This window comes from Gigantopelta aegis, chromosome 8 (genome assembly GCF_016097555.1).
Source record: "Gigantopelta aegis isolate Gae_Host chromosome 8, Gae_host_genome, whole genome shotgun sequence".
NCBI lineage: Eukaryota > Metazoa > Mollusca > Gastropoda > Neomphalida > Peltospiridae > Gigantopelta > Gigantopelta aegis.
Genome location: NC_054706.1, coordinates 44833335 through 44849989, shown reverse-complemented (window position 1 = coordinate 44849989; position 16655 = coordinate 44833335). Strand labels below are relative to the sequence as shown.

The 16655-nt window shown below is 36.5% G+C and overlaps 1 protein-coding gene across 1 annotated transcript in view; it reads left to right on the top strand.

Moving 5' to 3' along the window:
- The window catches only part of LOC121379679, a 179487-nt gene that overhangs the window by 101640 nt on the left and 61192 nt on the right, over positions 1-16655 (top strand). The window contains exons 40-48 of the mRNA XM_041508328.1: positions 1424-1654; positions 2486-2613; positions 4785-4984; positions 8506-8633; positions 9300-9416; positions 11614-11751; positions 12211-12376; positions 12978-13217; positions 14403-14701. Coding sequence (XP_041364262.1) covers positions 1424-1654; positions 2486-2613; positions 4785-4984; positions 8506-8633; positions 9300-9416; positions 11614-11751; positions 12211-12376; positions 12978-13217; positions 14403-14701 — 1647 coding nt within the window. The remainder of the gene's footprint in view (positions 1-1423; positions 1655-2485; positions 2614-4784; positions 4985-8505; positions 8634-9299; positions 9417-11613; positions 11752-12210; positions 12377-12977; positions 13218-14402; positions 14702-16655) is intronic.

Genomic DNA, 16655 nt, shown 5'->3' with positions numbered 1-16655 from the left:
CTTATACCCTGTATGGGTGGAGTCAAATCTCTTATACACCACCTGTAACATCGGATTGTTGTTATTGTATTAATGCGCCATGCAAAAATGTGTCTGTTACCAACGTAAATAAAACATGGCTGTCAAACAATTTGCCGACCACTTGGAAAATGAAATTGAAGAAAAGTGAGCAAGTTCAATACCAAGTTGTACTAAAAAACCAAACAAATTGGTCGCAAGAACACTTAAAGAATACTTACAAGAAAAAATGCTTCTACAACTTATAATAACTACTAACGAAAGGTTATTTTTAAAATGTTCATTGTCGTTCAATTTCTTGTCAATTTAAATGTGATTTTTGGCACTTAAGAATAAATAGATTTTTTGGGGCCATACACAGATGTCGGTGTAACAGATTCTGTGCACATAACTCAGCAAATGTTTTGACGTACAGTGTTCTATTTTGCATTGGTTGGGACAAGACTGCATGGCAGTTATATTTATAACGAACCTCATTTGTCTTTCTGTTCTATAAATAGATCAAAATAGTGTAATGGGTCCAGATAAAATGTTGTGTATGTACCTTTTTCACCTATGTATTAATGGAAAAAATAAACATCGACAAAAATAGTGTCTGCCTTCTTTTTTTTTCTAGGTAGGGTCGGGTTCTAGAAAACACACTTTTAAATTTTTTGCACCTTGCTGTAACGTCACTATAAATTCATTTTCTTGGTAACAGATACAAGTTTTTAAACTGAAAAATAAAACCATAAAGTGTCAGATGCATTCGCAATAATACAAAAGTAAAGTTAGTATATTAATCCATTCAGTTGTCAGTAGTATCTTCGTGTTTAAAAAGTTAAATTGTCAACACTAATAGTAGATATTGATTCAGATCTAACAGACTGTCATGCATCGTGGCCGCCATCTTTATGAGAATGGTCTATAGATTTGAATTTTTTAATATCAATAATAATTAAATAATTATATTGTGAAAGTTGCAGTTATATGCAGTAGCCTAAAGTATGTAAATTATTGCACACATTTGGGACCATATACTAGATACAAGGCTAGTATGATACTGAATTTATATCCCGAGTGATATTAAAGTATTTTGGGAGAGGCAAGTCAAATCACCATATACTGACATGTTTCACAATTTATTTCAAATAACCACTGACAAATAACCCAGATAACTGAAATATGTGCCCAGAACACTATGCTTAAACCTTTCATGTATGTGAGCATGCAAAAATAAAATTATATATTATCAAACTCTTCGTGTTAATATACATTCTACAATTGGTATATCAAAGTAATGTTATAGTCTCTTAATGGGAAGGTACATATAAAATATCACTTGCTACTAATTAGGATTGGTCTCTATGGTGATATGACTTAGATAAAACAACAATTTATTTATGTCATTCTTGATCTGTTTCAGTGTTCACAGAAAACAACTGTACCCTTCCAAGTTATTGTAAAAGCAATCCCTGTCAGCATGGAACCTGTTTGGAGACAAACAATGGTTTTACCTGCACTTGTACGCCAGGTTATAGTGGCTCCCTCTGTCAGCATGACATTGACCACTGTGCTGATAAACCATGTCAAAATGGTGCAGTTTGTGAAGATAGACTGAATGATTACCTTTGTAATTGTACGGATGGTTTTAATGGTGAGTTGTTTATTATTACTAAAATAAATACATTTTAAGTACTCAATTTTAAGTACATGTATACATTGAGGAAAGTTTCTGAGTTTGGGGCCTTGAATCATTGTTTATATTTAATAGCATATATTTGTAAAAAAAAACCATTTGTATTATGTAGTAATTACTTGAAATAAAATATACTTTTAAATATTGAGACTGGAGTTTATGTTCAGAAAATTGTTCTAAATACTAGTCATAAACTTCTTATCCGTATTTTTTGTAAGACCACAATTTTGTAAACACACACACATACGGACGCACGCGCACACACACACACACAGAGAAAAATGAATTTAACTCTTGTTTATTATAATAAAAAATATAATTTGGGAATTTTAGTGGGATAAGCAAATCAAAATCCGATAACATACATGTACATGTTGTTAACTGGTAACCTGGAAGATTTTTTTAAACCTACTTTAATGCCTGCGAATCAATCCTCAAATTCACAAGGCATGGTTAATTACTGAAATGCATAACCCTCAACAATTTCTATATATTGAATAACTTCCACATGAGAATGTTCAAAAGTAGGAGACCAATAGAAGCAGTTAATACAGTTACACAATTTTATGAAAGCATATTCCATTGTTTTATGTTCCTTAAAAATAAAATCAACAGTTTTAAAACGAACACCCCAATTAGCTGTAGTCAGTCATGTCATCAAGAAGTCGCACATTCCTGTTATTTTTGTGGCCATATACACTCATGACCCTTTAGACAGAGTCATCTGTCGATATGGATTACTTTGAATTGCTAGAATATTCATGTGTTTATGGCTTTAATGTATTGCAGGAATAACTTGTCAGAACAACATTAATGAATGCAGCTCAAATCCATGTCAAAATGCTGGAACATGTCAAGACCGTGTTAATGGCTATGAATGTGAATGTGCAAATGGATGGAAAGGGACCAGTTGTGAGGTTAGAATTAGTGTTAAAATGTTGTGATTGTCACCAATGGTCGACTAATAATAGATACACTTAAAACAGTTTGCTGCTTTATGATAAACACATTGGAGGTGTTGCTATCTTCCCAATTAAAACATTTAAATAATAAAATAGAGATATGAGAGAGAAAAATCATTTCTTCGTGTAAATACTAATACTAACTGTGTGATTTGTGTATTAATTGCCAGCTATGCCACAGACCAAGGAACTAGGAAAGAAGTAACTATATTGTACATCTACTTGGTTGTACTCGATCATGATACGTCTACTTGATTAATTGAAATATATTTTCAACTGTAATGTTTTTCTTTTTAATGTACTCTTTTTACTCGGATTTTACTCTTGTAACGGTTGTAACATGTTAAACATGGGTCTTCGGGAATAAAATACTGATCATCTTCATATTCAGAAATGATTATCTAGAAATAAACTATACTCTTCAAAAGAAGAAACGCAAAACCACATTGTCGTAACATTTGGAGAATTGATTTAATTATTGAATGGTGAGTCCGATAATTACCAAATGTTGCAGGATTGTTCACAATTCACTCTAGTCCATTGTGAGTAAGTGATAGGACACACCACCAAGGTCAAGGTCATTTGGAGTCAATACCGGGTGTGGCCTCCGCGTGTGTTGACAACTGCCTGGCACCGCCTGCCCATTGAAGCAACCAGAGTACGGATGACGTCCCGGGGGATGGTGGCCCACTCGGCCTGCAAGGCTGCTGCCAGCTCGGGCAGGGTCTGGGGCTGTGTTTGTCGCTGTCGGAGGCGTCGGTCCAACTCGTCCCATAGATGCTCAATTGGGTTCAAATCAGGTGATATCGATGGCCAAGGAAGGACATTAATGTTGTTGTTCTGTAGGAAAGCCGTTGTGAGACGTGCTGTGTGAGGCCTGGCGTTGTCATGTTGGAACACTGCGTTGGCGTTGGCCATAACTGGAACGATGTGTGGCCGGAGGATCTGGTCAATGTAGCCCTGTGCATTCAGGTTGCCCTGCACGTGGACCAGGTCAGTTCTGCCAGTGTGTGAGATGGCTGCCCACACCATGACACTACCCCCGCCGAATCTGTCCACTTCCTGCACGCAGTTTGCCGCATAACGTTCACCACGACGCCTATACACGCGACATCTTCCATCATGACGTCGGAGCAGAAATTGGGACTCGTCACTGAACCACACCTGTCTCCATCGCAGTTGAGGCCATTGTCGATGAATCTGGCACCACTGCAGTCGGAGTCGACGGTGTTGTGGTGTTAAGATGACACCTCGAACTGGACGTCTGGCACGAATTCCTACCTCACGTAGGCGGTTCCGTACGGTCTGGTCGGATATCCTGCGCAAACCTGGTATTGCTGCGGCTGTGGAGGTGGCAGTAGTCAATCATTCCCGAAGGTGGCGTACCCGGATGTAGCGGTCCTGCCCAGGGGTAGTGACCCGTGGTCGACCGGATCTAGGGAGGTCACGTGTTGATCCATGTTGCTGGTAACGGTCCCACAGTCTGGAGATGGTGCTTGGGGACACATGGAATGCCCTGGCAACGGCCGTTCTGGATTCGCCTGCGTCTAGTCGGCCGATGGCATTGTTTCTCTGCGGTTCACTGAGACGTGGCATGTCCTGGATTGTCAACTGTCGGCCAGATACAGAGGCCAGGCAAGCGAACACCCTGCACTTTTATACTGTCGGTGTTCATGTTGCACGTGCAGACAACGCACGTGCAGTGGTGACATGGTTTGCACGTGGCTGCGTTTTTGCGAATATTCACATTTTGGAACTTTATTGTACAGTAGCTGCGTTTGATCGAATGTAACCGTGGGAATGTGTTTGGGACATGCAATGACCTTATATTCACAAAGCATGAACCGGTAGGAAACATAAAATCGGAGTTATAACCCATTTGTACCCTTTTGCGTTTCTTTTTTTGAAGAGTATATAAAGGAAGAAAATTATTACATTGTGTCTCGTACTTTGCTGTAGGAGTTTACCAGAAACTGCAAACATTACAACAACAAAAATGTAATGATATAATACAACATTCACTTTATTTTCTGAAATTTAATGTTAATTCCGCAATTACAGTTTTATCGTAAGCTGCAAAATAAATAACGGTTAACATTTTAAAATTTTGTTTCTGTAAATTTCAGACTGACATCAATGAGTGTGATCTTAGTGATCCGTGTCTCCATGGTGGCGTGTGTACAAATACAAATGGAAGCTACTACTGCCAGTGTGCTAGCGGATGGAAAGATCCAAAGTCATGTCACTCACTTGTGAAACCTTGTAACCAATCAACCTGCAACAACGAAGCTCTCTGTTTCAATCTGTTTAATGACTTCTTCTGCAAGTATGTAGCTATTCCTATTTTAGTCACTAGATCCTTTTCTTGTCCATGTATGCTGTTATATTCTTAAAAAAACATAACATTTCTGCCGTTCTGTTCAAGAACATGTTTATCAACTTGTTTTAATAATATACAGGAGCCAAATTTTCGAATATATGTTGGTACCAAACTTGAGGCAAATAGGGGGTGTAGGGGTAGGGGGTGTTTGGAAGCCCATCATCTGAGGATTCTAGAAATGCATGATAGCAGTGAAGCTTGCAGGTTTTTTTTTTTATATATAAAAAGACATTATTGTCTACAAAGTGTTTGTCTGCCTGTTAAAAGGGAAAGGAATATGTGTTTAAAGATATGAGCACATTTCAAACTATGGACTGATGGTGTCTGACATGGTGGTCTGGACAAATGAAGGAAGCAAGGAAATGTTTAATTTAACGATGCACTCAACACATTTTATTTATGATTATATGACATGCAATGGGCTACGCTTTCCAATTTAGCAGCAAGGGATCTTTTATATGTACCATCCCATAGACAGGATAGCACATATCACGGCCTTTGATGTCCCAGTCGTGGTGCACTTGTTGGAGCGAAAAATAGCCCAATGGGCCCACTGATGGGGATCGATCCGAAACCGACCACGCATTAAGCGGTTTGAATGCTTAACAACACCCCAGCACAATAATACACATCGGCTATTGGGTGTCACAAATGGTAAGTATATGAAACTATTATTGGTGGTCTGGACAATGACAGAGCCATTATAGGCTACTCCTACTGAAAAAGCAGCATGGGTCCTTTTGTATGCACTTTCCCATTTATTAAATGTAGAGTGTTGCATTGTTTGGGATAGGACAAAAATCTAATGTCCATCAAGGGTGATTGATCCCATGACTCACTGCACCTCAGGCAAGTGCTCTACCACAGAACTCCATCTTGCTCTCTAACCCACTTACAGCTGTTTGTCATGCTTTTAAGGTGAACCTTATCTCTTAAAAAGATGCATACTCGGACCACCGACACATACTGACACTTTAAGAAATGAAAAACACGTAATTTTAGAATTAATTAAAAAAAAACATGATTATTTCTGCTAACTGGAAGGAGCCATTTTGTTCATTTTTAATCACGTTCGGTTCTCTAGCTTGGACGGGAAGTTAAGGGAAGTGACGTCAGCTCCTGTAAACTACACCAAACTACTACTCCTGTATGCACATTGTAAACAAATGCAGTAATTTAAGGCATGGTGCTTCTCTTTGATTAGCCTGACTGGTAAAATAACATAAATGCCCTGATAATATAATATAATAAACTATTTAACTGAACATAACAGAACAAAATGGGAATACAGTATTTTTCCCTCTGCAAAAATCCAAGGAACAAAATGCATAGCTTACAATGACCACCCTTGATAACCCAAGTGATAATATCCTTTTCTTTAAAACTACATAATTGGTCAGTTCAGTGATTTTAGATGAGACAGTACACTTAAAATCCATAGTATTACTGAATTATTTACAGTAATAAACCCTGTATTTGATAATGTCCATTACCATTTTAGGGGTGACAGGTTATTTGTTGGAGAACGTTTTAATTTTCTTCAGCCAAATGACAACAGGGTTTATGATCCACAACATGCTAATAACACAAGTGCCTACATTTGCTCCAAACCATTAAACAAATATTAGTATTAGGACATGTCATGACACAGCAGATTGGTAAAAAATGCATCACAAAACCCTGTGATGTTAATAATACTGATACGTATTCTTTTTGTGTCTAGATGGCAGCGACACTATCAAACAATAGCAATTGCCTTGTCTGGTAATCTAACTGCCAATCAGGAATCACAGGTGGAGTCGGCTAAAAGAATAGACCAATTAACTATGAAAACAGTCATGTTATCATTTCAGTATGTCGGTTTCTGAAAAATAATGCAGTGTAAGAGACAAAACATGATACATCATTGGACAGTTATCTCAGTTTGTTTTGTTTGACAATGGTGGTTTATTCTGTATTGGAAAATAATATATACTTATTGTTGGCTTACTGGGATGGATATTATTACAGAACATTGCAACACATGCCTGTTTTATCATTCCACAAAAATTAACAGACCGATACATTCTTTTCTTCAGTTCTAAGACTAATACCTGATGTGACATATTAAGTATTACATAACCACTGGCTCACAGAAAGGCAATGGCTGCACCTGTTGTATATAATAGCTGTCACACGTTTACCGTTTTATTAATTAAATATACCAATATACATGTTGATTTTAAGCAGTAATCTTTGCCCATTGCCAGTCACTCCTTTTAAGGCCTAATTACACTGGAGAGCGGCAAACGGAAAGCAATAAACTGCATGTTTTTAAAAAAATTATACAGTGCGGAAAACTGTGCAGTGTTTTCTCTTTTTTTTTACGTAAATAATAATAACTTGATAATTTTACCATGTAAACCATCATGGCGAAGGCTAGATAATGTAAAGACGGGGAGATGTTACTTCTGCTATTGTTGGCGTGAAGACAGAGACGTGCTTGGAAAAAAACAAGTAAAATTTGGGTTCACAAGATCTTAAAAAAATTGGAATGAACTAGATGAATTCCATAAATTAGTACGTGAACTGAGTTCACATGAAGATCATTTCTTCGCCTACTTCCGAATGTCCCACCATCAGTTTACACAGGTTTTGGAGCTTTGTCTTTTTTTCTATATTAAATAGTCCAATCCTCTCTACTTTCTCTCATTTATGTTTGGATTGTCCTTCTAAAATGCTTGAAATTATATAGATATTCGGCTCAGCAGTCAATTCCTTTATATTTTTTGCTTGTTAATTTTTTTAATTCTGTTCTTTTTCACTAATAGCTATTACAGATTCTGCCTATTTCCAACTTCCCCCCTCACCCCCATCCCCCCTTTTGTCCCAGACCCAGTCACTGGCGACGTTAGGTATTGTGCTCAGGATAGATGTGCTTGAACTTTAATTGGATATAGGCACTTTAATATGGTATCTATACTATCCTATCCTATCCTATTAAGAATCATTGGATGGTAAGAAACTAATTGTTTTATAGATGTAAAACTAACACATAGGTATTAACTGTAATTGTTTTACAGATGTAAAGCTAACACGTATAGTAATAAACTGTAATTGTTTTACAGATGTAAAGCTAACACATATGTTAATAAACTGTAATTGTTTTACAGATGTAAAGCTAACACGTATGTTAATAAACTGTAATTGTTTTACAGATGTAAAGCTAACACGTATGTTAATAAACTGTAATTGTTTTACAGATGTAAAGCTAACACGTATGTTAATAAACTGTAATTGTTTTACAGATGTAAAGCTAACACATATGTTAATAAACTGTAATTGTTTTACAAATGTAAAGCTAACACGTATGTTAATAAACTGTAATTGTTTTACAGATGTAAAGCTAACACATATGTTAATAAACTGTAATTGTTTTACAAATGTAAAGCTAACACATATGTTAATAAACTGTAATTGTTTTACAGATGTAAAGCTAACACGTATGGTAAGAAATGTGAAAGCAGTCCCAGTATCTGTTATAATGCGAATCCATGTCAGCACATGAATACCTGCAACGAGACAGCCGGTACAGCCTCCTGCTACTGCACTGATGGTTTGTTATTAATCACTCTTTTAACATTGACAGGCTGTGGTATTTGTTATCCTCTGCATATAAAACATCCTTTGCTACTAATGGAAAAATGTAGTAGATTTTCTCTCTAAGACTATATGTCAAATATTACCAAATGTTTGACATCCAATAGCCAATGATTTATAAATCAATGCAGTTGCTATACAGACAGAATATGCAACCCCTGCAATTAAGAAAATGTCCACATCAAAAAGAAAACATGCCATTGAAATTTTTTTTAATATAGTCCAAGGCAAAAAGTACCGTGGAGAATTAAAAACTCCACGACATTGCTGATTGCCATGGGCAACTGCAGATGTTGAATATGGTATAATTTATGTAACCATTTATTGTAAACCATGTGGGTAATAACAACTTATAATCTGACCAAGATAAGATAATAATGGGTTGGGCTATAGTATACCAAAACAGAGCAAATTAGCCTTTTGCAGTAATTCAGTTTGTGGTCAGTGTGATATTATAAATTTTAGTTGACTAATTTCTAATAAATGTTACTTATATAGCTCTTTCATAATAAAATAGTGTGTAGTATAATTGTTTTGGGAATTTTTTGCATCCTCTTATGATATATTTTGATTATTATATAATTACTGAACTGTTCACATCATGGTTGTGATATTTTTGCAGACTACGAGGGTGATGGCTGTGAGCTTCGTGTAGATCACTGCAATGCTAACACTTGTCAAAATGGTGCCACCTGTTCTCAGACGGCAACGAATGACTATGAATGCACTTGTCCATCAGGTTTGTGCCCATCTGCTTATATAATTCAGGGGCCTAATTCACAAAGTTCTCTTAGGCTCTACTAGACAACAAAGCATCCTCTTTGCAAGTCTTTTAGCATTGCACTGCGAGATCGCAAAGTTGTGAGAGTTTAGTGAATTAGGCCCCAGATAGAGAGGTTACTTTATATGTGTTTTTCTGGGAACGATCTAAGTGTTTTCAATGTTTAATGGTCTATAGTCTACTTTACTATTACTTTTGTTCTAATGTTGACTTGTCGTTCACTGTTACTATTTTTCCTAATGCTGCAAAATAGCGGAGTATTGTATGTAGCTCCTTTTATGGCTCACCCAGTGGGCCCATCAATGTGTACTCAATGATTGTTCTGGCTGATAGCCTGCTCTGCCTTGATTAATCAGCATCCAGCCCAAAATGTATGAACTGAGACATGATAGGAAGTCCTGTTTTGATATTTATACATCCTTCTCTCTCTCCCCCTCCACCCACCACCACCTCCTAGAGTCTAATCTAGCCGGCGAAAGGGATGTTTTTTCTCTCCAAAAGTCTGCTCAAGTTACCAAGTTATTAGTAGTAGAGGTAAGTCAAAATCGCCTTAATATTTGCGATCAAATCTGATTTCAAAAACAAAATCACACGAAAGACGTCAAGACATCCACTTGTTAAGTGTCATAGCAAACAACACCTGGCCAGCCTGTTGTTTTATTTTGGTGTCAGACTATACAACAATGCATGTCCGATGTCGTGCCAATTGCAGTGACCAGTTTTACATTGTTTAGTTCTCAGCCAGATTTATTTAAGTAATGCCAGAATATACAGATTTATGCAAGGGATGTGATATGGAAGATATTTTCAATATGGACGAAACCGATTTGTTTTACAGTAATACATACAGATAGACACTGTATGTGAAGGGGGATGATTGTGCAGGTGACAAACGGTTGAAAGAAAGAATCACTGTAGCGCTGTTCACAAGTGTCAGTGGAGAAAAAATTAGACCACTGGTAATTGGAAAGTCGATTATACCGAGGTGTTACAAAAAGGTTAAGCCAGAGACACTTTCTGTGATGTAGACTGCGAATAATACGGCACTGATGAATATGGAGATTTTCACCAAGTGGGTAAAAACATTTGATAACAAAATGAGACGACGAGGCCAAAACTAAAACTTCTGCTGTTTGTTGACAATGCCCCTTGTCTTACATCTGGAGAATGTTTTACTGAAATATCTTCCAGCATGTACAACTTCAAGAACCCAGCCATGGAATTATACAAGCAACCAAACTGAAATTCAGAAAGAAAGAGAACAAATAGAAAAACATTAAAAAAACCAGTTGTCAGCTGTTGAAGGAAATCACAGTCAGGGAACGAAGTGGAGACCAGTACAATAGTCAAGTGTTTTGAGAAAAGCAGGTTTGTTGCACTAATACAACCAGATGACCAGGAGCAAGCTGTGGATGATGAATATGAGGACTGGTCAAGATCGACAACAGAAATTCTGGAAGAACTCCCAGACTGACAGCGAGGATGAAGTCAGACGAAGAAGAGAGGGAAACAGCTGATTCACACAAACAGGTGTGCACATTGAATGATGCAGAGAGTAAATAAAGAAACTGAAAGGTTTTGCACTGTCCCACAACAAAAGTGATTTTCTTGATTCTCATGGCACTGGAAGACCTTAAAACAAGCAAGAGAACAGAAGTTGAAACAAAACAAAGACAGACTGGAGATTTCTTTAAAGTGAAGTGATTTTCTTGATTCTCATGGCACTGGAAGACCTTAAAACAAGCAAGAGAACAGAAGTTGAAACAAAACAAAGACAGATTGGAGATTTCTTTAAAGTGAAGTAGTTTTATTCATGGATTAACTACATCTGATGGTAGTTTTAAACTTCTATATAAATAAAGAAATCAGTTTAACTTTATATTAGGTTTTGTTTTATTTTGTATTAGTTGAATATAAACTGGTACAGGTATGTGACGATATAGTATAACTGAGCATTGTAGCCAGTACATGACCTGTTTACAGTGTAGGACCAGTTTACAGTGAAAATACATTTTAAAATACAGATAATGTGCAACCTGTAATCAGTGGCCACCTGTCTTAAGCTGCCATTTTTCTCTACTCCCTTGTGTGTGACTGCTTAAGACAGGTTTGACTGTATATATTGTTTGTAAATCATGATATTTTTGTATTTCAGGTTATAAAGGCAAGAACTGTGACAAAAATATCAACAACTGTGACGGAGTCTCCTGTCCAGGCGGTACTTGCATTGATGGTGTTAATCAGTACTTTTGTAGATGTCCTGTTAATAAAACGGGAGCTGCCTGTTCTAAAGGTGAGGAATAACATTATCATAGCAAGTGATACTTTCACTACTTTCTGACATTTTATTATACAAAGTGAACAAAATAAAGCTAAAATGTCTTCAACTAATAATTGCTCATACAGTATCTGAAATAATTTGTGAATAATTAGAGTGGGTAGGAAAATGGAAAAGAAAAAGTCAACTGTCACATTGAGTTTAGGTACTACATGTACATTGTGTATTTTAATCATTTTATAATGATGGAAAATGGGAAAATGTAATAGTAAATCTTGTTTCACAAACTCAAGGGAACAATTTAATTGTATTCCCCATACTACATATACCTATAGTATGCCTATATTAATAAGAATTTATTTTGGATTAACAACTTTAAATAAAACTTGGCAGTTGAACTGTGCATCTTCTATTTCAAAAAGACTTTGGAGCTTAAACATTGTTATTCATAAACTGTTCTTCTTGTTTCATTAGATGTCAACCGAAACTATGACTTGCTGTTTGAATTGCCACAGAAGACAAATATGGCATCAGTGCCATACCCAATCCCTCTCAAAGTCAACCAGCTAACTATCAGCATTTGGGTCAAGTTCTGGAAAAAAGATGGCACAGGAACATTTTTCAGCATGTTTTCTGTTAAGTAAGTACTTCTGATGTCCATGTGAAATAAATTTGATATGAAATGGAATCTCATTTAATATTCTATAAATATGTCTCCAATAAGTATATCAATACAAAATTAGTTTTGCTGTTCCGTTTTGGTTTCAATGCATGGTAGAATCTATAGTTTAGGAAGCAAAACCAGTCAACAACTTTATTTAACTTGTAGATACCTGTAATGTTTCTTTTTCTGCATTAATTTTGTATATATAAATTAGTAACATTTATTGAAAATACATTAGACAAAAAAAATTGTTGATTTTACTGTTTTAACTTCATTATTAATATACAGTGTAGTTACAAAATATAAACAAATTTAAAAATTAAGAAATGGTTAATATTTCGCTACCACAATAATAAATATTTTGTTAACCCCATTCATATTTTCTGCAAATTCTAAATTTTATAATGAATATCATTTTACCAGAAACAAGTTACTATGGGTAGGTCCTGTTTGTTTAGTAACCAACTGAAAAAATAGAGAGGACCAGATTTGACTGGGGTTTTTTCTGAATTTTATGATTGTGCACTTATTCTTTTGTCTGTATTGCATGTTATTAATCAGCTGTTTGTTTTGACAGAACCCCAAATTGTTTAAGTGAGAAAAAAGAGATTCTGCGGGTGGATGAGAAGGGTCTTTATATCAACTTTGATGGCAATGATACAGAAATTAACTTCCCATATTACAAGTACAACGATGGTCGATGGAACAACATCATCATCAGCTGGGACAGTGCATCTGGAACCTTAAGCTTCATTGTCAACAGCATCAACAGTAATCCCATCCAGAATTATGCAAAGGGAGTCACTCTTGACAAGAAGTAAGTGTGCTCCTGTTGGCATAACAGTTAAATATAGCTCTTTAGAATGGTGATGACAATTTAATTTTAACAAAAGGCAGTGTTCGTATTTTTCTCAAGATAATTGTTTTTATATAGTGAAGGTTGATACAGTATCTAATGTGGATGTAGGATTTTTATATTTGATGGAAAGTAAGCTCTTTCACAGTCTGATTGCTCTTTCTTAGAAGTTCCTCTTCCTACATGCGATGTAAGCCACTGCCATCTCATATCACAGTGTCACTCATATCTGATAGTGATTGAAAAGAGGCATAATGCATTACTGCTTGTTGAGCAGTGTCCCATGATTTTATTGATCTAATATTGGAGTGGCCATTAAGATCGTTTTCAGTTGGGGAAAGAAGAAGTTTGTTTTGTTTAACGACACCACTAAAGCACATTGATTTATTAATAATTGGCTATTGGATGTCAAACATATGGTCATTTTTTTCCATTAGTAGCAAGGGATCTTTTATATGCACCGAACAGGATAGCACATACCATGGCCTTTGATATACCAGTCGTGGTGCACTGGCTGGAACGAGAAATAGCCCAATGGGCCCACCGACAGGAATCAATCCCAAACCGACCACACATCAAGCAAGTGCTTTACCACTGGGCTGACATTACAAGATACAAGTGCAAATGAAGAAATCATATTTGTACTGTTACTCAAACCAAACAGCTTATCAATTTTATCAACTCATATACAGAAATGTACTGTCCAGTAAAAATAAACATGATGGCTCACTAGTACCAGTGATGTTTGTTATGTGATGCAATTAATCCAAGGTATTGCATTGTTTTAAATTGATTCTATCAGTGATTAATACATTCATTCAAATTACTTAGTACGATTTTCACAACTGAGCTTTATTCAGAATGATTAAGTGTTACATTTTTGAAGATGTCTCAATAATTTAACATCCATGGATTTCTATTGTTGTCTGCATGAGTGCAGTAGCCAGTTTTGAAGATGTCTCAATAGTTTAACATCCATGGATATCTATTGCTGTCTGCATGAGTGCAGTAGCCAGTTTTGAAGATGTCTCAATAGTTTAACATCCATGGATTTCTATTGCTGTCTGCATGAGTGCAGTAGCCAGTTTTAAAGATTATAGTGATATGATGTTTTAGATATGTAAAGCAATTATCTTATCTTTCTAGTATCTGGCTGGTTCTTGGGAGCAAGTATGATCCAGCTATGGAGAAGCCTGTGGTGGATAAAGGATTCAATGGCTGGATAAGCCAGTTGACCATATATAACCGTGTTCTCGAGTTCAGCACTGAAGTGCAGGAAGCTCTGGACTATCCACAGAGACTGTTTCCAGATTTTAGCTTTGTCTGGAATGAGTTCATCTACTCAGCTGGAGTGAAGATGATTAACCCATCAACTGTTAAAAAGCCATTTGAGTCATGTCCTCGGGGATATTCTGGCCCCCCAGATTGTTCTCAAGCTGATCCAAGTTAGTAATTTTTAAAATAATTTAACATCTATTGGTAACACTTTCAGACAAACACAAAAACATTTGTCAATGCCATTAAAAAGTAGGTTGTCATGTGTAATATTTCAACCATGTATTTTGCATACAAATAGAAGCAAAGAAATAGATACATACATGTATGTACATAAAAACAAATAATGTTAGTCAAGACAAAATAAGTATTCTTTAAAAACGTCAGTATTTGTGGCGTAAGTATAAAATCATGATGCTTCAATTTTATGCTTCATACTGCAGGTGGTAAAAAAACATTTACATATATAACAGTAATAAAATATTCCTGTTTTGGAGGTTAAACATAAGTTATATTACCAGTTAAGAGGAGTTATTTCCTCTACAAATATTTAAAAAAAAAAACCCATTAAAATTTTACATATAATTCCTAAACTAGTTCTGTAACTAATTGGTTAGAATGCTTACATTGGGTTAAAAAATTAATTTTCCTTGTTTTCTGTTCCAATGAAGTTTGTTTTGTTTAACGACACCTCTATAGCACATCAATTTATTAATCATCGGCTATTGGATGTCAAACATTTGGTAATTTTGACATATAATCTTAGAGAGGAAACCCGCTACATTTTTCCATTAGTACCAAGGGATCTTTTATATGCACCATCCCACAGACAGGATAGCAGATATCATGGCCTTTGATATACCAGTTGTGGTACACTGGCTGGAACAAGAAATAGCCCAACGGTCCCATCGATGGGGATTGATCCTAGACCGACCATGCATCACGCAAGCACTTTACCACTGAGCTACGTCCCGCCCCTTTCATTCCAAGGAATGCACTGGCTAATCAACAAGAAAAAGCCTGTTTGGTTGTAGTGGTTTTGTTATTAAACATTCTCTTAGAGTATCCCAGTTTACCTTGTGGTGGAAATCTGCAGATTAAACTTTTTATTTAAAAACAACCAGCCAAAAATAAAAATGCCACATTTAACACAAAGACAAATACCTTTTTTTTTGGACTTTGCAAACCTATAGATGATGTGAAAATGAATGGTGAACCTGCAGTACTTCCATTTCAGTATGGCACTACTTAAATTGACAGGGCCATGCTCCACACTTGCTGTCAGTTGAGCTATCTTGGTATTACCTGAGCCTGGGTACACGGAACATGCAGTGCCTGCCGGGTAATCATACCCTATGTGGGGTCATATACACTCAAGAGACCCATAATAGCTAATAGCACCCATGAAACTCTGTGTATGGGGCCTTACACCTCCCTATTGAGTCTAGTGGTGCACTGACTCTGTGTATGGTACCATACACCTCCCTATTGAGTCTAGTGGTGCACTGACTCTGTGTATGGTACCATACACCTCCCTATTGAGTCTAGTGGTGCACTGACTCTGTGTATGGTACCATACACCTCCCTATTGAGTCTAGTGGTGCACTGACTCTGTGTATGGTACCATACACCTCCCTATTGAGTCTAGTGGTGCACTGACTCTGTGTATGGTACCATACACCTCCCTATTGAGTCTAGTGGTGCACTGACTCTGTGTATGGTACCATGCACCTCCCTATTGAGTCTAGTGGTGCACTGACTCTGTGTATGGTACCATGCACCTCCCTATTGAGTCTAGTGGTGCACTGACTCTGTGTATGGTACCATGCACCTCCCTGTTGAGTATAGTGGTGCACTGACTGTGTATGGTACCATACACCTCCCTATTGAGTCTAGTGGTGCACTGACTCTGGGTTGGAGCCATTGCTGGAATTTAAAAAAAAAAAAAATTGCTTTAGATGGGATATATGAATCCATAAGTTCAGTGGCTTAACCACTACACCACTGAGACCGGTTACAGATTAAACAGTGTCACCAAAAAGCATATTATATGAACATCTTTGTTTTAAATCTTCAGTGCCCCTTTTGGTGAGATATATATAGTATATTAATGATATAGGCTGG